This window comes from Haliotis rubra, unplaced genomic scaffold (genome assembly GCF_003918875.1).
Source record: "Haliotis rubra isolate DU_JTF1 unplaced genomic scaffold, ASM391887v1 Scf295, whole genome shotgun sequence".
In the NCBI taxonomy this organism is placed as follows: Eukaryota; Metazoa; Mollusca; class Gastropoda; order Lepetellida; family Haliotidae; genus Haliotis; species Haliotis rubra.
Genome location: NW_025766963.1, coordinates 288,622 through 310,231, shown reverse-complemented (window position 1 = coordinate 310,231; position 21,610 = coordinate 288,622). Strand labels below are relative to the sequence as shown.

General features: G+C 44.0%; 1 protein-coding gene across 1 annotated transcript in view; it reads right to left on the bottom strand.

The window, feature by feature from the left end:
* The window catches only part of LOC124282195 (ankyrin repeat domain-containing protein 26-like), an 895,780-nt gene that overhangs the window by 821,618 nt on the left and 52,552 nt on the right, over positions 1 to 21,610 (bottom strand). Inside the window, exons 5-6 of the mRNA XM_046718159.1 lie at positions 20,228 to 20,322; positions 18,267 to 18,461 (exon numbers count right to left, since the gene is read on the bottom strand). Coding sequence (XP_046574115.1) covers positions 18,267 to 18,461; positions 20,228 to 20,322 — 290 coding nt within the window. The remainder of the gene's footprint in view (positions 1 to 18,266; positions 18,462 to 20,227; positions 20,323 to 21,610) is intronic.

Below are 21,610 nucleotides of genomic sequence, written 5' to 3'. Positions count from 1 at the left end.
GTTGGTTTGAACATCCTTATACAAAGTCTTCAGACAAGCTTTACTTGTTTCATCCAGGCTGACCTTCTGCAAGGCAATAACAGCTATTGCTAACTGTGTCAGAGTATGAGCCCTCAATGCTCTTGCATAAGCATGACCTGTAAACATTTTTTCAGTACAGTCAGAGGCATAGATGAGTGACCATAGCTATTTCAATCCACTGCCATCCATTATATAACCGACCGAACCCATGAAAGACATAAGGAGATGGAAACCACCAAGTCTGACAACAACTGAAGCTGGAGTACTTTTGTTCTGGTGGGAAGCTATAATATCAACAGCTTTCTCATATAGAGGTTGGTCAAATGTCACAAAACATGTTTTCTGTCCATGTTTCCTGCATTTGTCAGCAGAATATGCCAGCACAGAATATATTGCGTCTGGATTCGATGCCTACAAGTTGACAAATGGCAATGGGATAATTTTGGATAATTCATAATTGTCAACACTTCTGGCACACTCCATGTATCCACTCTAGCAGGGAATGTCCTCCAATTTCAACCATACTCATCTCATCCAAAGCATATCCAAAAGAATATGCACAGAGCTAGAAGAGGTCAGCTTTCTGACACTGGAAATTTCATCAACAGTCACACCAAGCAAACCTTTCTTGCTCTGAAATGAACAAAAATATCAATTGACTTGGACCTGATATTGTCTGCCGAAACAGCTTTGTTACGCTTGATAACATCAGATATACAGACAGAACTACCTGGTGCGACACACATGATTACACCCATACTATGAAATGTGCCATATCCATCAAGTGTGTGAACAGTAAAATCTGCATTGTCAAAGACAAATTGCATGATGGCATTTTCACCAATCTCATGATCTGCAGCCATTGCAGAATGTTCATAGGAAATAGCCTCATTATATGGTGCACACACTCCCAAGGCTGACATAACATCCGGAAGGTGCTTAGATCCAATTTGTCGGTGAATATACATGGCTAAACCAAGTTGTATCATAGAAAGAAATGATCTTTCTCTTGGTGCTGAGAGTATTTGGTGACAAATAACAGATGCCTTCCTTTGCTACATCACCTTTCTTATCTTTGTTTGCACAGAACGTGTGGTTATAAATATGTTGCCTATTTTACTTAAACCATTATTTTATCTATTGTCTGTCAGGACAATTTGAACTCACCTTCTATTGTCACCTGTCAGCTTCAGACGATGGCAGACAGATATCAACTTTTCATATTGTTGATGTTTCTAATTACAGGCAAATAAACAGCTTTTTAAACCACTCCGTCTCCTAATATTTGTCTCGGACAATAAGAGAGCTGAACCTGTGACATTACACCCTGGACCGAGTGGTATGTTGGTATGACTTACAGTGTTGCCTTGGACAGGGATGAAATATTGCCAATGTTCAGATTGATGATCAAACATATCTCTGACCGTCTTTTGTTAATACAAGGAATATGGGAGAATAGCAGCCTAAACTGGTATTTGATTTGGCTGGAGTACAATTTTCTCCCTTCACTGGTAGCTCCTGGATGGCTAATTTCACAATGCAAACATGGTCCATTCCAGATGGAATTGACAACCTTTTGGGTTGGATGCATCTTGACTTGAAGTACAGCTTGTACACGTCTTTGTCAGACATGATATGATGCAAATTGTCAGCCTAATCTTGGAATTCTTGGGGGGGATTTCAGAAATGGGCTTCACACATTGTGCCCATGTGGCGGGTCTTCAGCGTGACAAGCTGTGCTTTAACCACTAGGCAACCCCACCACCCCATACTTAATATCACTGAAGCACTTGTATATCATATTGCTGTTTTTTTTTTAGTAGCACCGCGTTGCTAAGCCAAGCAAGATGGCGGACAAGCTTGGTAACGCCATGCCGAGTCGGCACACCGTTGCTAAGCCAAGCAAGATGGCGGACAAGCTTAGTAATGCTGTGCCGAGTCGGCACACCGTTGCTAAGCTAAACAAGATGGCAGACAAGCTTGACAACGGCGCTCCTACCCAGAACCCTGTTGCTAAGTGGCTAAGTAGCAATGCCTGATAAAGCACCACAGCGTTTAGACCAGGAGTTAGATGTTGACTATTTTTGTCAGATATTGGTGTGTTGTCTGTGTGACCATCGTTGGATGCGTCCTTGTTTTAAACGTAGCCGTAATATTGAGCGATGACTTTATGGGTGGGGTCTGCCATAAATTCCTCGAAGTAGGCTAAGGTTGAGTACGGGGCGTTGCATTCTCTGGTCTCCGGGCTATAATCGACTAAAGTATCCATGAGACCTTGTAACCGTTCGGTACCCCCCAGACCTAAACTACTGTACAGGGGTCGTGAACTGCCTTCGCCGAATCACTCGACAAAGGGCTGAGTAAATATCGAGTTCATTGATCCCAAAGCGCCTGAACAACCACTTCTCGATTAATGTCCACATGATGATAAATATAAATATACAAATCTTTAATAAAGGGGTAGTACTGTATTGCGGGGTACGACAAGCAATTCCTCTCGCACGAATCCCCTACCTGGTCCATCTTTCAAGTAATACAAATGGGGTTCGTCTTCTTTGATATCCACCCGATCGATGTGGTATGTTTTGACGGACCATACGGGGTCCGTGACACGACGTTGACCCCCTCCCTCGAGTTCACCAGGTTGGTACAAATACCTTACGCTGATCCGACCCGATCCGATCCCACCCAGCGGTGGTGCGGCTGATTCGGTCGTCATGGATTTCATTTTAATGGCCTCGACGTTTTTTTTGTTGAAGAGTTGCATCACTTTGTTGTTGATCACCGACACCACTCGAGGTAAACGCACGACCCATTCCGTCAATTGTTTTTCAGGCTTGACCATCTCTTGGGCGTACTGTTGTCCGAACAAACGCGCGGCTAAGGTGAGGTTAAATCGTTGACGATGGCTTGGCTGTGGTGAGCTCCTGCTATACCGCGCCTGACCCTGACTTCGTGTTTTGACAACAGCTGCGACACGGCTCCCATAAACTCGCGTCCGAGATCGACTTGTAATTCGGTAGGCCACGTCAAAGGGCTCCGTTTGTAGATACGTTCCAGTGCCTTGGCCACTTGACTCGAATCTTTCGCGGTGAGTGGCTCGGCCTTCTTGTAGCGACTGGCAACGTCTACCACGGTCAGGGCATACTTGTACGTTTTGCGTCTTACCCTGTCATGCGGGAGAAACAGGAGGTCGGCTTGATGGACTCGATTGGGCGTCGAGACATCAAACTTTCTTCTCGGGATGTATTGGGGAGATGGCAAGTAGATTTGCCATAGGGCTTGTTTCTCCAAGCCCTGGCGGTATCCTCGGAGACTTTGGCGAGCTTGTGGATAGCGCCCACACCTTTGCAGTATCCCCAAGCTATTTTCCATTCAATACAACTGTGTATACGCATAAGTCGTGACACCATTACAAGCGATCCATCGTTTCGTATCCATGGGCGACAGCGACGTCTTGTTGAGAGTGATTCCGTAGATTTTGTGTTTTTCGCTTCTCAACGCATTCAATCTGTGTTTGAACGTGCGTTTATCGAAGACAGCCTGTTTGAAGAGGGTGTGTTTGATTTGCTGTTTCACGACGTATTTTTTCACACCCTTAGCCTTTCGGATCTCACCGTTGTCGGCTTTCAGGGCGGAATACATCTTGGGCCTCAATCCGACGTATTCTGTAATGTGTGTCCCAGCACATTCATCCTTCATTTTTCCCCAAGGACTTTTTTTATTGGTTGTACTGTGTAAAGCGTGATCGGATGGATAATCACTCGTATTGTACACGTGGATGTGTTTTGCCATGTCCTAGTACACGTCCTGGGTACACATTTCTAACAAGGAATCGATGTCGGTGTACAGCAGCTCACATCGGTCACCGTATTGCTTTTTTAACTCGTTGTAGTAGAAATCGTACATCAGATGTTTGGATGGGTTGAGAATGCTCATCCCCACGTAGACGGGCTTGTTCAATTTGATATGGCTTTTAGTCATGTGTAGCGCTGCCAAGTCATTATCAAATAGCTTACTTCGGTTAAAGGCTGGACGCGCTATGAGTTTTCTTAGTTTTTCCTCTTCGTTGATAGCACTAATTTTACATTGATACGCTTCCTTAAATTCTCCATGGTTTTACCAAACACGGAATTGTTCATCAGTTTGTAGAGGTTTTTCTCAAAGTCGCTCGTGGCTTGTTTTCTCAGATCTGTGTTCAATCGAATGTAAGGTTCCATCCAGGGACTTTGATCGAAGTTTAGAACCCGATGTATTTTGGTAAGCTTCATGCCCAGCGATAAGTACAGTTGCAGATTCCAATAGTGCACGACGTACTTGGTCTCATCCATCAAGTTAGGTACGACTTTTTCCACGTTAGCCAGTTTGTTAACTCCCAACAATTCTTGCTGATAGTCAGTCATCCAGTCTCGATCCACCATTAATAGTTTGGGAACTGTTGTGGGAGGCATGCAATTCCGCGGGGTATTCCAAATCCACTTCGAATAGGTATCCTATCTCGAAGTTTTCGGGGATAGCCATAATGTTCTTCGGATGAAATCTTTTGTTATCAGCCCACTCGAACCCTCCCATGGGCAGTGGAGATGATTGGTGGGTTTACTTGAGTCGTAGCCTTCTCTGACGTTTCTGTTCCGCTTCGATTTCAGCCGCGTTCGACGTTCGTAGATAAGAAAAAAGGTAATTGCTTCCCAAAAAGGCCAGGGCGTTAACTAATGCCCCACCGACCATCAAGGCAATCTTAGCCATTTATATATTTTATACTTTCTTACTTTAATATGTTTTCCGGAATGATCCCTTGCTGAATGAGCATATCTTTGGTGGCCATCGCCATCCCCAAATCTAGGATGAGCATGCCCATGTCGTACACGTTAAAATAGAGTTTGGGAGTGGGTTGTTTCGTGATCATTTTATTTAAACGTGCGAAGCCGATGGCTAGACCCCTGACCACAGCGGAGTGATACACGTCGTTGACAAATGTTTCTTCGTCGGCGGTAGACATGATTATAACATAACGTGTGGTTTTACCTCTAATTGTTTTGTTAATGGTTGGAAAATCGCCGGTGGTCTCGTCTTTTTGTTTTGTTGATATAACCATACAGCTGCGGTGATACCCACGAAAGTGGCTGCTATGGCGTACGGAATCCATGGTGGGTTATTCATCGGTTTATGATGCCAAGCTAACCCCCAATTTTTACTGGTGGCTACTTTTTTCGGATTCTTGAGTTCGGGGGTCTCCTCTGCAGGTGTAGAAGTCGTTTCGATGTTCGTCTCCGTCATTTTGTATATCATTAGTCAGGCATTTATGTTTAAATTGACAGTGCTTCACCGTAATGATCGCCACGATGACGGGAGCTAAGAACACACCGTATCGGTGATACAACTTACAACTGAGGGTGTTCAAGGCGTGACCGATAAATGGATATTTGTCAAGATCTTCGCAAAAATAAGGTCGACTTTCAGGTGGAATGGGAAGCAGAGACGAAACTATAACGGTGTAGAATTGCATTATAGCTGACCCTATGGATTTCGTCATTTCAGCACCAAATCTGGCTTCGTATCTCGATGTCTCAATCAGACATTTTATAAATTTAATCGGTTGTGATGTTTCCCCTTCCCACCCACAACGAGGGCTACGAGTCTTTCTCTCTTATCCCCGACGCGGCAGGGTACATCTTTACCCTCCTTCTCCTCGCATATCATTTGTTCGAGCATGTCGTCCAAAGCCATCTTATAATACATCAATCGGTTTTTAAATCTAATATAATAAAATCCGCTAAAGAATTTTTAATCCGATAAGGCACAACCCGACAGTGATTCCACCGACCATGAGCGCCGTTTTACGATCGATGTGTTGCTGATTTTCAACCACCACCCGTGCCGATGGGTGTGGTGCGGGTTGAACGCTGGGCTCCGGTGAGGGTGGTTGTGTCACAAACCCTGTTTCACCGGTACTTGTGTGTGATGTGACGTGGCTAATGTTGATATTGGGGTTGACACCCAACTTCTGATCGCCAGTCGCGATGACTATTTCATTGTTGTATCCCACCACTTTGTGGATCCTCAGTTGTATGTCGCTCGGAGCCATGTACAACCCTACATGGAACACGTAGTCGACTTTCGACCGAGCATCTTGCAACTTGTCTTGGTAACGCTTAATGGCTGTTGGTAAATCCACCGGAGACACTATGGAATCCTCGACTTTCGCCACAAATTGTTTCTGCGCGTCGTAAGCTGTTCCCTTACCGATGATACCGGAAAGCGTTTGCGCCCGCAAGCCGAGAATCTCCCCAAGTACGTTCAAATCGAATTGTTCAAGCGTATGGTACCCAGGCAAGAAAACCCCTTCGATGTTTTTGATATCCTGCCCCAGGGTCGGTTTGTTTGATGTACAAAACATGAATTTGACCGTTCGCCGTGGGGCCCGTAAAGGGAAGGCGAAAGTCTTTAGTCTTTGGAATCATAAATTCCGTGCAAATATGTTCGTACGCACACCGATTGTACGGGTTATCGATCTTACTCCACGCTGTATCTTGTAGAAGAGGTGCACCTATTTCCTTCAAAATTCATCTCGTCTGATAATAAACATGAAAACAGGTGACCGCCTTACTCAGTTTGTTTGTGCCATAGTAGAGTGTCACATCCCATCCCGTTGTCGCACCCTACACGGCGAAATTGAGTTGGTCTTGCCAAAACTGCATTGGGTTTTGCTTCCAGTTTACCACCACCTGAGCGTTACTGACGGTAACGATATAGTTTTCGAAAAAATACCGATAAAAATTGTTATGAAACTCGTTCCGTCCACATCCACCACGATTTCCCTTTTTGTTAGCATGCCACTCATGTTGAAAGTATATTGTAGTGTCTTGTATATATGTAACACGTTCGTTATGCTCCCGGGAATCACGAATGGTGAACCCATTCAACTGCTTCATGTGATCCATAACACGTCGGGGGAACTCGAAGTCGCTCTCTGCGATCTCATGTATTACCCGCTATGGTCAAATATCAGTCAATCTAGACGTAACAACAGGCTATTTATCGATGGAAATCGCCACGATTTGTCCGATGGTTATTACAGCGCTTTGTATGCTGAACGATGAAATTTTCAAACCCATTGGAGCCAATCTCAAACTAAACGAGTTGTATGGAACGCTGACGTTAACGGCTGGGGAAAACCCATCTGACTCGGTAAAGCCTTGTCGAGAACTCTCGCTGCCGTCAAACGACATACGACCACGAGACACAATAACATGTTTGAGATTCCCGAGCCTCGTTGTCCATCACGAGGTGTTCGCTCATCTCGATCGGGTAGGCACGACCGATAATATTCTAGGTGAACGCCCTTCGACTCTGCTGAGAGCCATGCCTGTTAAAACGGAAAAGTGCAACGATGGTCGAACGGAATCGTTCCCGTTCTTACAGTACAAAAAGTTAACGCAGGGCAACATCACGGAACTCAAAATATTTGTTTTAGATATAAAACATAAACCGATGTATATGGAATATCTAAGCATGACGCTAAGATCCAGGAACACCCATGCGGCTGAGAAAATGCACCAATAAAGCGATCTCAGACCTCGGGGGCACACGCGCAGATTCGATGAGGCAGGAATCGATGGCAAACTGAATGCCTTACAACTGAAAAACAGCATTTACAAACGTGTCGAGGCGCCCTCCGGTGGATCCGGCAATGGCGGTAGCAGCTCTTTAGGCGATGTCAACAATACTGGTGGAGCGGTCAGCAACTCTCGGTACGACCTAGTCCGCAAAGACAACGACGAATGGATGATATCACAGCCTTCGGTGGCAAGCTGTTCGACCTGGACGACGTTGAGACGACAGTCGTTGCTCGAAACACGCAGTACACTCTCGTTATTACCAATGACAACAAATGGGTGTTCGTGCCATCTCAAATCAACTGGAATCTCAACATCATGCTCGGTTCTCCCTACGTTCTCCCTACAAAGACCACAACCTAACGAAAGTCGTAAACAACGGAATGCTGCTCGTGGCTTACGTCCTGACACAAAGACGCAGCATGATCGTCAGCCCACTGTCTCATAAAATAGCTCACATGCTATCGAGCAAACCCGGGACGCTAAACGTGGGTTTGCAAGTGGTGTTGGAATTCGACCCCGTGGTCGACATCCTGGAAAATCTTCCGGCAAATTCCACAATGATTATCCAATTCTACCTTGGCGAACCATCGTCAGTGAACGACGTCGAAATCGTCAAAGGTATCAAACTCCGGTGGACCCCACAACAACAATACCACATTTGCTCCGTTTACGTGCAGGTGAACACAAATGCCTACACCAGTCTGCAGGGGAGTGACAGTAACCGTGGAAGACACAATGTCGCTCACCAAAATTTTCCTACTGGAAAACATACATCATGCACATCCAAGAAATTATCCGAAAACCAATTGAAAACTATTTCGTAACATATGTATACGATGAACCACCCCAACGTTACGCTCGGTGATCTCGGGGACACGGAGGGATTCGATCTGCCCAGTGAGGAAAACACCTTGTACGTCCTGCACTTAAAAGACGAGTACGGACTGGTTGATCAACATCACCATAGCCTTGCCCCGCATATTCTTAAAAAATGATTACGTCTCCGAAATAATGAACAACGGGATCATTCTCACATATTTTAGTCCATCAAGAGAAAATACCATACAAGTATTGCGAATACCGTGTCACACGGGCAACAGGTTAGCTCCAGGTAACGATTATGCAACTTTTGTAATGCACGACATACCCGATTACCAACAGTATTTTTTCCGATTCAAATTTGGCTATCAAATTACACACCACGCTCGTAATACAAGTCTATCTCGTAAACGCTTATGTGCCACGATTACTTTTAGATGGACTGTCAAAAAGCTGGGATGACAGACACCAGCACTAAACGTTGCCTGATCATCATAAGACGGGGATTGACACCCTTAGCAAGCCTCGATGGGGTACGTTGTCGTATTTATGTACAACCAGGAACAAACACCTTTACAAACCTGGAGGGGGTCATTGTTATTGAAGAGTTTGTCAGTTCACTCAGTTCCGGAGTATCGGGGCTGGTGGGAGTAGCTCTTAAATTCATTTCACATCGACTGCAACGTAAAGCGCTAAAGCACGACGAGATCAGGGTTCTAGCCGAAGCCAAGCTGAACATGATCGATGATCACGTATCCAAAGCGCACACGGACAGTAAAATCTCTGATGAAGAGTTTCGTCTGGTGATGGCATAACTCGCCAAATACCACAGAATGAAACAGGAGATGCGAGCCAAGGCTCGGAAAACCGCTGGTATCAGCGAAGAGGAGAAGAAAAAGTTCATAGAACAAGGCCGACAGCAGATCATTCAAACCTTCCTTACCAAGAACAAAGATCTCATAAAAGATTAATGTTGAACTGTTTTGTAGATATCTACATAACATAGCCAAGCTGGCTCAGTGTAGCTGGCAATATATAATTTTTAATAGAATTCCATCACACAAACTGCCACACTCACTAAGGAGGGGCGGCCTGACATGTGGTTAGGGTATCTAGGCCAGTCCAGCACTCATGCGTGACATACAAACCCCACTCTGCTCACTTGCAAAAGTTTCTGCCGCTAGCCTGGCTCGACCAGCGCTCTACCATCACACTGTCGGGACTGCTGTCAGACACATGGCGAATTTAACATACCTAAGCTGGCGGGCTGGTCTATTTTTAGGCTCCGTACTCAACCTACTCTTTAGCCTACTTCGAGGAATTTATGGTAGACCCCATAAATTCGGCTCAATCCCGATCTCCAATTAGATTATAGGGATCATTATTGAGTATATCCGACACAATAATGAATCGACTTCCCACAGCTAAACAAATAGTCGATCGATGTATTTTGGCTACACGAGAAAACTCTTTTCCAAATAGCGTATTTAAATTTGAATGGATGCGATTTCGAGCATTAACTTCTAATCCGACCATTAAATACTGTAACATTTATTTCTTAAACCAGAAATCTGAAGAAGTTTTACTAAAATGCCGTTTCCATGACGAAAAACAATGGGGATTTATCGATCCGAACACGGATGCGGCTGTTGCGCAGCTTCAGAAACATGGCCCCAATATCAATTTAACAAATGATCGGATCGTAACGTAAATGTGCAAATTCGTAAATGGAAAGAAAAAACGATCATGGATGATCGATTACAATATATTTAGTAGCATGGTAATTTCGATTATCCCTCAATTAACTGTATTCGTAGTTACAGCTCCTTTAAAACAACACATTAATGTGTTGGATATTTACGACGACGAACGGGTTTATCGCGACGAGGAAAGAGCTTAGCAACGGGGTTCTTTGCCGGCATACCGTTGCTAAGCTCAGTCACCATCTTGTTTGGCTATGCGAATTTAACGGGCCTAGGCTGGAGAGCTAGTCGGGACATCGAACGATGTCTCCGCTGGGGGATCATTTTTTTTAATGGACGCTGGGAGCAACATTGCATAGAAATAACGCCCTAGGAGGAAGTGATGCAGAACCAGCATCATACTACTACTTTTTTTAAATTTAATTTCATTTTTTTAGTGAAGTAAACCTATCCGATACAACTAAAAGAAGGAAATTTTTTTTTTTGTTAAACACATCTAAATGCAATTCTAATGCAATTATCACCAGCGGTTCACCTTATATTTCCAAATGTATATTTCTGAATAGGGTTTAAGAATCATGCATTGGATTTGTTTATGGAATATGCCAATTAAATAATCTTTTTCAGCTGCATTAAATCCAAAGCCAATTACTCAAAAATAACTGAAATTACTTTTAAAACTGAACATTCTTGTAACCTTGCTGTCATACCCCTGCTGTAATTTTAAAATGAATGCGCTTGAAAAAAAATGAAGGACCCCAGAAATGTCAGTCTAAGATATCCCCAGAGATGTTAAATGTAAGCCCAGTGTTGAAGATTAAAGTTGATTAGTTATATTTTAAACTTGTAGCGATTTACAATTATATTTCCTAATAATGTCGGAAAGCGGGCGCAAACCCATGTGCATGTATTTGAATCTCATACAGTTCATGACTTTATTCTTATTAAAAACTTCACATTTGGCAACACAATTTTGTTAGCTATGTTCTTTGTACTGTCAATATGACGATATTGGAAATTTTAATATAAATTTTAATATAAATTGTATATTTATATACTTATCCTATCTCACGACTTGCACCTCTCTCTCTTGCTTCGACTTTTAGTGGAACGACTGTAAACTTTTTTCCATAGGCCTCCTTGTTCATTCGCCCGTGCACCCCATGCTGCTCTCCTTAATTAGCTTCCTTGTTCCTAATAAAGCTTGCAGCATGCTCCACAAATTGCCCACGTGACAACCTTGAATAATCATTCTCATCTTGGAGCCAACGTTGTAATCTGAGTAGTGGGGAGGCCGGGCGGGCATCCATCGCGTGAGATAGGATAAGTATATAAATATACAATTTATATTTAAATTTCCAAATTTTTAAACTTATCCTATCTCACGACTTGCACTTATCCCATGGTTGGACGGCGGACCGCAGATTACTCTTCTGTCTGGACAGTGCGAACAGCTGGTCTTGGAGCTGTGTGGACTGATGACAACCGTGTGGAAGATAGCGATGTACAAGGGAGGCCTGTTACGCATGCACGCAACTCCTATGCTTGTAGTGGGTTCTCCGGAACCCCTTGGCTTACTAAGCACAACGACTCCCAGGGAGATGAGTGCTCCCGAGCGATGTGGTGTTCGGCTGCAACCTTGTACAAGACAAGGGACGCAACTCGGCAAGTAGGCCTCGCCTCGCCACGATTTACAACGTACACCCGTAATTAAAGTCTTGCGACTAGAATCGGGCCAGCCCCTGCTTCAAGAAGGACCCCCAGACACCGACCGAGGCGGGTGAAAGAGAAACACAACTCAGCATCTCCAAGATTTAACGTTCAGTTCCCGGGCAGCATCAAATTGACCCTCACTCCTTTGCCTAAGCTTAGTCAAAGGATGTGCCCACTGACGTAATTGCTCTGTGGAGTAGAGGTCAGTAAGCGTGAAAGTCAAACACCTCTGCATTGTCATACTGATTGTGCCTCAGGTCGGTAGGGCCACGCTAGGTGGCCGTATTCCGATGCCTTGGTATGGAGGCCAAGTGAAGTAGTTCTTAAACCCATATAATGAGAACAAAAGGTTGAGATCCAGTTCAACTTTTATTCAGTATATACAAGGAAGCAGTAACGCGAATGCGGAACCGTCCCTGAAATGCGTTGTTGGGCCGATGTAAGCTGCTGAGCCAGTACAAGAGGTCCGAACTGGTGTATTCCCTGGACATCTGTGACAGACAGGTCTCGCAGGTAATGTGAAGAGAAGACTGTATCAGAACGCCAGAAGCAACCTTCCATGATAGCGGTCAAGGAGCAGTTGCTATGGAGGGCCATCATCGAGGCTAGTGCACGAGTCTCATGAGGATTGGAAGCGGCTGGAGGAGGCAACCCTGCAAAGGTGTAGGCTCGCAGGATCGTGGCACGCATCCAGAAGGCCAATGTGGTCCCGGGAAAACTCAGTTCTTGAAGCGGTCGACAAGGGTATGAAGAGGTGCTTCCGTAGCCGTCAATGATCCTTGGAGGCAGCAAGGTAACGTGTAGAGCCCTAACAGGGCAGAGTGTCAAATCTTCATTATCATCAGGCCCAAGAATGGTGGACAACGGGGGAATGGTAAACATCCGGTCCAGTTGCCCTGGCAGTTGGTTTTTCACAATGAAGTCCCAGCGGAGACCCAGGAAAGCCTTGCCATGCTTCTTCCGCTCGAACCGCACCCAATTGACATCAAGCGCATGCAGTTTAGATATACGAGCAGCGGTAGAAAAAAGCTACCAGGAAGAATGTCTTGAATGTCACTTGTTCGAAGTCCTTGTCTTCTAAAGGTTCATGATTTGTAGAAATCATATGACGAAGGATGACGGACACATCCCAGGCCGGAGGTCTGAACATCCTGGACTGGTCAGAGAGTCTCTAGGAGTGTAGTAGACTCTGCGACTTGGGAACAGTGGAAATCTTCGTGCCCGTGGTAGCTAACGTAGTACCCTTGAGTTTCTTAGTAGTGCGGAGATGCTGGAGAAACTCAGCAACGACCTGAGCCGAGGTGGAAGTGGTAGCTCACGTAGTACCCTTGAGTTTCTTAGTAGTGCGGAGATGCTGGAGAAACTCAGCAACAACCTGAACCGAGGTGGAAGTGGGAGATGCAATTCCCCTAACCTTGCAATAGTCTTCAAACTTCTTCCACTTGTTGTCGTACAAGGAACGGATCCAAGTGCGAAGCGCTGAAGTGATAGCTGTGGCTACTCGGCGAGAGTAGCCCTTAGCTATGAGAGACCTCTGAAGATGCGCCAAACGTGTAGATTAAGGGTCTGAGGTGACCCGTGGCGCAGTTCAGAGTGAGGGTGAAGAAGTAGGTTGTCCCGGTTGGGAAGCGGTACTGGGTTTGGCTCTGCCAGGCTTCTTAGGTTGACGAACCTTGTGGCGAACAGATCTATTTGAGGCCGTGATAACAGGTAGATCATCGACTGAAAGATCTGGGGCAGTAACTTCCACTCTGTCGGGGACGGTCGGTTGGATCAGGACAAGGCATCAGCGATCACATTTTTAACCCCGGGAATGTGTCTGGTTCTGGCTACGATGTTGAGTGAGTCGATGAGATGGAAGAACCTGTTTGCCCATTGTAGCAGATTCGCCGAGTCTGTCGAGCCTAGATGATTTATATACCAAACCACTGTCGAATTGTCTGATTGGATCAACAGACTGGTTGATTGAAGCTCTGTTGCCCAATGTGAGATGGCTTGAATTACCGCCTTGAATTCCAGCTCGCTTAAATGAAGTACCCGTTCATCGGATGACCACAGCCGGAGTTTTGTTGGCATTTTTCTTTGGAACCAAGAAGATGATGGAGTAGAAACCTGGAGTGATGGGCGATGGACCTAGGAGCTCTATCACGAGTTTGTCTAATAGCGTACCTATTGTGGATTGCAGAGTCTGAAACTGGTCCACAGGATATGAGCGATGAGCCGGATGCGACGTCAGAGGTGGACTGCCAATAACGGGTAGCTGATAGCCGTGAAGTAGCAGGTTGGTGACGTACGGATTTCTGAGGATGGTCCAATTTGGGGTGAAGATCTGAAATCTCCCGCCTACTGGAGTGTTGTAAATTGGAACGACTGGGGTGGAAGGTCCTAGTCGTGCGATTGTCTCAAGCCGTCACTGCTTCCTGGCGCTGGTCCCTGGGCCAGAGTTGGTCCTGGGGGGGCGACGGGAGGAACCACCATGGCCATATCTGTTTCCTCTGCCCCGGCCTTGAGTGGATGCGCCATGAAAAAGATTGCGTAAATCCAGATTGGTAGTAGTGAACTGTGCAGTTCGATGCTGTTTTAATGAGTCCTGGAGCTGTGACTTCTGTATCTTTAACAGTTCAATCGAGACTTGAAAGTGGGTTTCTTTATCAACTTTAGTAGATACTTCTTGGATGCTACCATTGAAGAGGGAGTCAGTAAACCAAGGCTGGCAAAACAGTTCTATTTTAAATCGCTCCTCCCATGAAGAGATGTTAAGGGGTGCACGTCGTCGAACAGCAAGAGTGTAGCCCAAACAATGAGACAACTGATCCAGGACAATTTGGAACTGGTCCAGAGCTAAAGTCATGCATCCTCGGATGTAAGCATCTTGATCAGAATAAGTATGCTCCAGAGCAGTGTTAACAGCGTCCACTGCTGCAATCACGCAACTAATAGATGGCAACGTCTTTCTCATGGCTGAATCCATGTGAGCCAACTCTTGGTCCTCAAAAAGGTAGGGCGAAGCAGCTCGTTTGCCACACAGGGTTCCAATATCCTCAACTGTTGGAGCTGTAGAGATTTTTGTTAGGCCGTGGACATGAGAGGTAGACGGATTATATCTGGGAGCAGAGAATCCGTCCTTAACTCGTTTCAGGCTCTTGAAAAAACATCATTTACTGTACTTGATAATTTCAGAATACGAGGTTGAGGTGGTAGGGTGATGGTAGACCAATCCTGGTTCCTAAGATTATAAGAGTGATCCAGGTCATCTGCTGAAGTACTCAAGGGAAGTTGGAGCTTCTCAACAATCCAAAGGAGTACCTGAGGTGTCTCAACTGCTGCAAAGCTACCCCCAGGGGTAGATAACTCAGAGTGAGCGGGAGATGCAGGCATGGCTATTTGGACTGGATCAATCTCAGGAGGTGGACCAGATGAAGATCCAGGAGCTACCGAAGCTGGATGGGCTGGAGTAGAAGGCTGTATTTGGTTCCAGGCTGAGGTTAGGAGTGGGATTGTTATCAGGTTCCCATGACTCAGCGATGATCCTAGAGTGAGTCGAGGATTTTCAGAGCGTGTAGACAGAACATCGTAAAAGACTGTAGGCCTATTAGTGGTATCAGAGCAATGATCACCCGAACGTCGGTCAGAGGAACTGTATCTAGATCTCGACGTGGTAAGTACCGAAGTAGGTGGTAAGCCGGTGATCTGGATTCCCTAGTATGGCTAGGTGATCCGGTATGATATGAAGAACTAGTCCGGGTCGCTATAGCTCTAGTTGGTGATCTGGTTCTCATTCGAGCTCTGGTTCGACCATCTGAATAGGATCGGCCATGAGATGTGGATCTGTACTGTGATCCCGATTGGTCAATGGCTCTGTAAGGTTATCTAGATCGTATAGGTGACCTGGGTTGGTAAGATGATCTGGATTTGTAAAGTGATCTGGATCGATTCGATGCACTAACTGGAACCTGTGATTGTGATCTGGATCTATAAGGTGATCTAGATCAAACAGGTGATCTGGTTTGCAGTTGCGATCTGGCTTGATTTGGTGATCTGGATCGGTTAGGTGATCTACTTTGATGTTGTGATCTGAATCGGTTCGGTGATCTGGATTGGTCTGGCGATCTACTTCGATGTTGTGATCTGGACCCGTTTGGTGATCTGGATCGGTTAGGTGACCTAGATCGGTCCGGTGATCTACTTCGATGTTGTGATCTGGATCGGCTAGGTGATCTGGATCGGTCCGGTGATCTGATTGGTGATGTGGATCGTAGTTGTGCTCTGGATTGTGACTGTGATCTGGATCCATCCGGTGATCCTGATCGGCACGGTCATTTAGATCGGGTTTGTGATGGTGATCTAGATCGTTGTGGTGAACTAGAATGATGTGGTGATCTGGATCGCCGATTAGGTGACGAAACCTGAAGTGTTGATTCATGATGAACGTCCCCCGGCGACGCTGTTGTAGCCAGCTCCGTCTGGTTCCATGAATTGGGGGGGAACAGTTGGCTGGTTGAACGCAGTTGGCCAGGCTCCAAACAAACTGAGACAGTCGAGGGGATATGTACCGATGATCTGGATGATGATAGTGTCGATCTAAGGTCCCCTGGTAGTGTAGATGGGACAGGCAACGATGAATTATCGATCACAACCACCAGCGAGTGATCTGACTCTATGGAAGGAGGTGATTGATGCGTCGCACGTAATAGGTGCCGAACGTCCTCAGATAAGTAAGAATCTGATGAAGCGTCCATAAAATCCTCTTGAACCACAGATGTCGCTCTCTTGCGTGAAGGTACGATTTACTGTCGCTGTAACATGATACGCTTGGCGGGAGTGGGATCAGATTCTGTTGATTTCCTGTCCCTATCGGCGATTCTCCGGGAGTAAACACGAAGGTAGGCCTTAAAATCCTCATCTTTTAGTGAATTACACTTGCCACATTGTTTGTTCCAGTTACATTGTCTAATACAGTCACTGCAAGACGAGTGAGGGTCGAGGGATGAATAATTCGTCTTGCATTGAGCACAAACTTTCCTTTTCCTTGACTGATTATCTGTTTTCCCCATGATGTTAGGGTGAAATAATGTCCCTAATATACAGCACATCCGCACAGTCGTGCAACAAGAAAAAGAATGATCATTCAAGGTAGTCACGTGGGCAATTAGTGGAGCATGCTGCAAGCTTTATTAGGAACTAGGAAGCTAATTAAGGAGAGCAGCATGGAGTGCACGGGCGAATGGACAAGGAGGCCTAAGGAAAAAAGGTTTACAGTTGTTCCACTAAAAGTCGAAGCAACAGAGAGAGGTGCAAGTCGTGAGATATGAAAAATATAATTTTTAAACTTATATTGACTTTTTAAACAAAAACACAATTCCATAAAAGTGATGACGAATGAGACCTCACCTTTCTCGAGCCAACATTGCCCATTAATAATAATAAGAAGAATATTTATATAGCACTGACTTGCACCACAAGGCCCACAAGGAGCCCCTGTTATGAACTCTATCAAACATCTTTGGGACTACGGTATCTTGCATATCAAGTTTGAGCTTGAGATACTACTGTTCAAAATCTGTAGAAATTGATGCAGGCACTCCACTGGGAATGGCAGATGATTCCAATGCTGAGATTTTGATGCTTGCTTGCAGATATGAGGTGCTTGACTGCCAGTATGAGGAGATGTCATCAGTGCAAGATGAGGTAACAGCAAGTACTGATGTGGTTGCCAGCCCGGGTTCATACAATTACAACAACCATTATTTGTGTGACAATAAGAGTGGTGGTGTAGTGATGGTGACCATATTTTCTGGCATTGTTGATATTCACATTTTTGTGTATTCCTTTCAAATTGCAAGTTAATTTTGACAAAATTTCATTTTCGGTTACAATTTTAACATGCAAACCGGGGCCTTTTTGTAAAAAAAAGCAAGGGGTGCTCGATCAATGCTCACTGCATAAATGACACTGTTGACATATAGCTCGAGTGTGATAATGTCATGTCCCAAGTTCATTCTTATTTACTTTCATATCAGTCTTGTTAATTAACTTTGCCTGTTTTACCTTTTACACCTCTGAAGTCAATAATCAAGACTGATCTGGCACTGACATTTTATATTTACTGAATCATCAGTGTTGAGGAGCAAAACATACATCAATATGACTGCCATTTCCAGGTAATGATACACAAAAACTTAGCACCGACTGATTTTGAGTATATTTTAGAATGCTGCTCACTACAACTGAACATACTGAAGAGATATAGTAATGGAAAGTCACTTTAATTTTATCCTTGTAAGTATAAGAGATTTATTACCATTTGTGTTAATACCACACCAGATATTTGTGCAGTACTGAAACCAGAAAACATATTTTTTGTACATGTCTAGTACAGGTTGAAACAAACCTGTAGCATCCATTGCTGGTAGCCCAAGCTCCAGGCTTTTGTCCCTTGGTGTGGCTGCTACACTGGGAGGTAGAGAAGATCTTGGGGTGCTTGAAGGAGTTCTGTTTGCCATGTTCTGTCTGAGATTGTGGTCAGATATCAGCTGGGAACAGGCATGATGACCTTGTATGACTGCACAATCATCAGCTGTCCAACCTTCAACAGTTTTAAACACTTTCCTATAAACTATATGCAAATAAATGACAATATCTCTAATATTTTTGTTTCATTTGTTAACAGCATAATTATCGCTTTATAAAAGAGAAATACTTTTAAATTGATAGATTTAACTTCCCAAAACTTTCCTCAGTAGAAACATTTAGCATAGACAAATCATTTTGACTTTACTGAAACAGGTGCTGACCTTACCAAGCAATATCCTGTATCAATGTTTGATGCTCAACATTGTCTAACCACCAGTTAAATGTGCTGTGTTTTGAATATTTTTGAGGAAGGGTACATGTAGTTTCGATTCCTCTTATTTTAACTTGAAGGAAAAACAAACTATGGGATTCTCATTTTTGGTCTATAAACTATTTTGTTTCATTTGTTGTCATATGCCAAATTCCATTTATAAGTGAGAACCAGACAATACACTCACTGATACTGTGGGCAACCACTTATGCCTATGAGGCAAGACAACAATCAAGCAAGTTAATGTCTGAAACCAAATCTTTATTTACTGTGGATCTAACCTGAAATCCCTTTGGAGCCATGGACGTAAGTTTATCCAAAAGTTGAAGTAACAAGCACAGAACAGCAAATTCTTGTAGAGTGGATAAACCATTAGGATAAAGTACAGGTCACAAAGCATATGTTATCCTGATAACCTCTTCATGCCCAGTGATGTGCATGTGCATGTGCAAATACATTTCTCTAAAGGAATATAGTCTATTTCAAGGGAAGTTATCTTGCTATGCTCAGATTTGTGAAGGGAAATACAAACAAGCATTGTCACTAAGGTGACATAATCCCCTGCCGCAAATTATCAAATCAAACTTATAAAGTAATGAAAGTTTAAGATGAAGTTAAATGTCAACAAAAACATGACCACGTTTTCAAGACTGACTTTGACCTTGACATGAATGTCATAGTGTATGAAATATGCACAAATAGTACTAAAGAAACTGCTTATTGAAAAACATTCAAGGGAAGTCTATGAAGAAAATCCAGTGAACTGTATTTGAAATATCTTGCTGACAATTCAGGTTAACAAGCTGAAATCTTCAAAGTGTCGTCCTGACCCTGAAAATTATGTGCAGGTCACCAAAATTGACTGAGCCCTGGACCTTCCCTAGATGAAGCTTGGTGACAAATATGAAGAAAATCCAGTGAATATTTTTTGCGATATTTTGATGACTATCTTAACATGCAATTTAACATGCTGAAATCTTCAAAGTGTCTGTGTGACCTCGAAAATTAAGTGAAGGTCACCAAAATCAACTGGGCCCTGCGCCTTCCCTAGATAAAGCTTGGTGTCAAATATGACGAAAATCCAGTGAACGGTTCTTGAGATAGCTTAACATGCAGGTTTACATGCTGAAATCTTCAAAGTGTCCCAATGACCTTGAAAATTATGTGAAGGTCACCAAAATCGACTGGGCCCTGCGCCTTCCCTAGATAAAGCTTGGTATTGAATATTAAAGTCCCCTTGTGACCTTGAAATGAAGGTCAAGGTCACCAAACCTGATTTGGACCTTTCTTATACTGTGATAAACCTAGGTACCAAATATGAAAAGAATCTAGTGAACGGAAGATATTCCAATTCGTACGTACGGACGGAGCCTAATACTTTATCCCCCGCCACGCGTTTAGATGCGTTTTTTGTCTAAGGCACATATTTTATTTATATTTAGTTCAACACAAATGAATGAGTTGTTTCCTTTCACAACATAAAACAATGAAACTTTGATAATACTGACCCTTGCTGTCCTTGTGAGTGGTTTCAGCACCAAATTCTAACAGAGTCCTGACCAGGTTGATAGAACCCTCTTGACATGCCTTCATTAGACAAGTTCTGAAAAGACATGCAAACATTTCTCAAGTACGTGTAATGAAAATTTTTGTGCATTTTCCTATTTGTTTCAGGTGTACTCTGGCCTCATGAACAAGTACAATGAACTTCAAAATTTGTATCCACTGATAAAGAGCGGGTTGCCAAAAGTACGGAATCCCTCTTTTATTACACAGATTAATCATGTTAATCTATGTGTTTTTGTTCTGTTGGTTACTTGTGTTGCATTCATCCTTTCCTTGCACTTTTTCTGCCAAAGTCTGTCTACTGTGTATGTAAAAAATGTTCACCTTTCTATTGACATCTGGGGAGTGAAGAGCTTCCTGACTCTGTTCAACACTTATTCCACTCTAGTGACCACACCACCAGTGTAGGCTTATCACGTAACCTGGCTTTCTTTTCGTTGCACGTAAATGAACTAATGCAGATAAAAAAGAACAGACAGGTCCAATGCATGCCTTTTGGTGCGCTTTACATATTGTTTGGCATAATTATATATATATATTACTACCACTGTGACTGTGTAAATGACACATTGCATTACATATGAAAGTGACCATATTGCCAACTATACTGAACTGCAAAAGAAACGTCACCCTACCAAACATTTTGCCAGATATGTTTCTTCTGAATGTTAATTAATTTTTCACTATTTATATTTTAGCTAGACCTGGTGCGTAGCCAATGTTCAAGAAAATTTGGTTTCAGATGCTGTATTTGATACAAAAAACATGTCGTCAAAACGCAGTTACTAAAGTAATGATGGGATGAGGTTTTTGTGTGTATTTCATGAAAATGACAATGCACATGCATCCCGAGGTGTCATCCCTATAAGAAGAGCCACCGAACATAATCAAATCATTCACTGTTCGACAGTAGCGACATGCCACGATTATCAAGGGAACAGAGAGACCAAGCTTTAGGAAGACTGAATGCTGGCCAGACTGCAAGACATGTTGCAAATCATTTTTCTGTTTATGTTCAAACAGTATACCGCCTGCAGCAACGAGTCCAAGCCACTGGAAGCACAGCCGACCGTCCTCGCAGTGGAAGACCGCCTGTGACAACATTGAGGTAAAATCGGCAGATTGTCCGATATCACCTGCAAAATCGTTTCGCTAGGGCTACTGAAACTGCACAGACAACCATTGGCAATGACCAGAGACCAATCAGCGCAGACACAGTGCGGAGGTGTTTGAGGCAGAGAAACGTCAGATGTCGCAGGCCTTACCGGAGTCCGATCCTCACTGTTCGACATCGTCGTGCTCATCTCCAGTGGGCCACACATCAT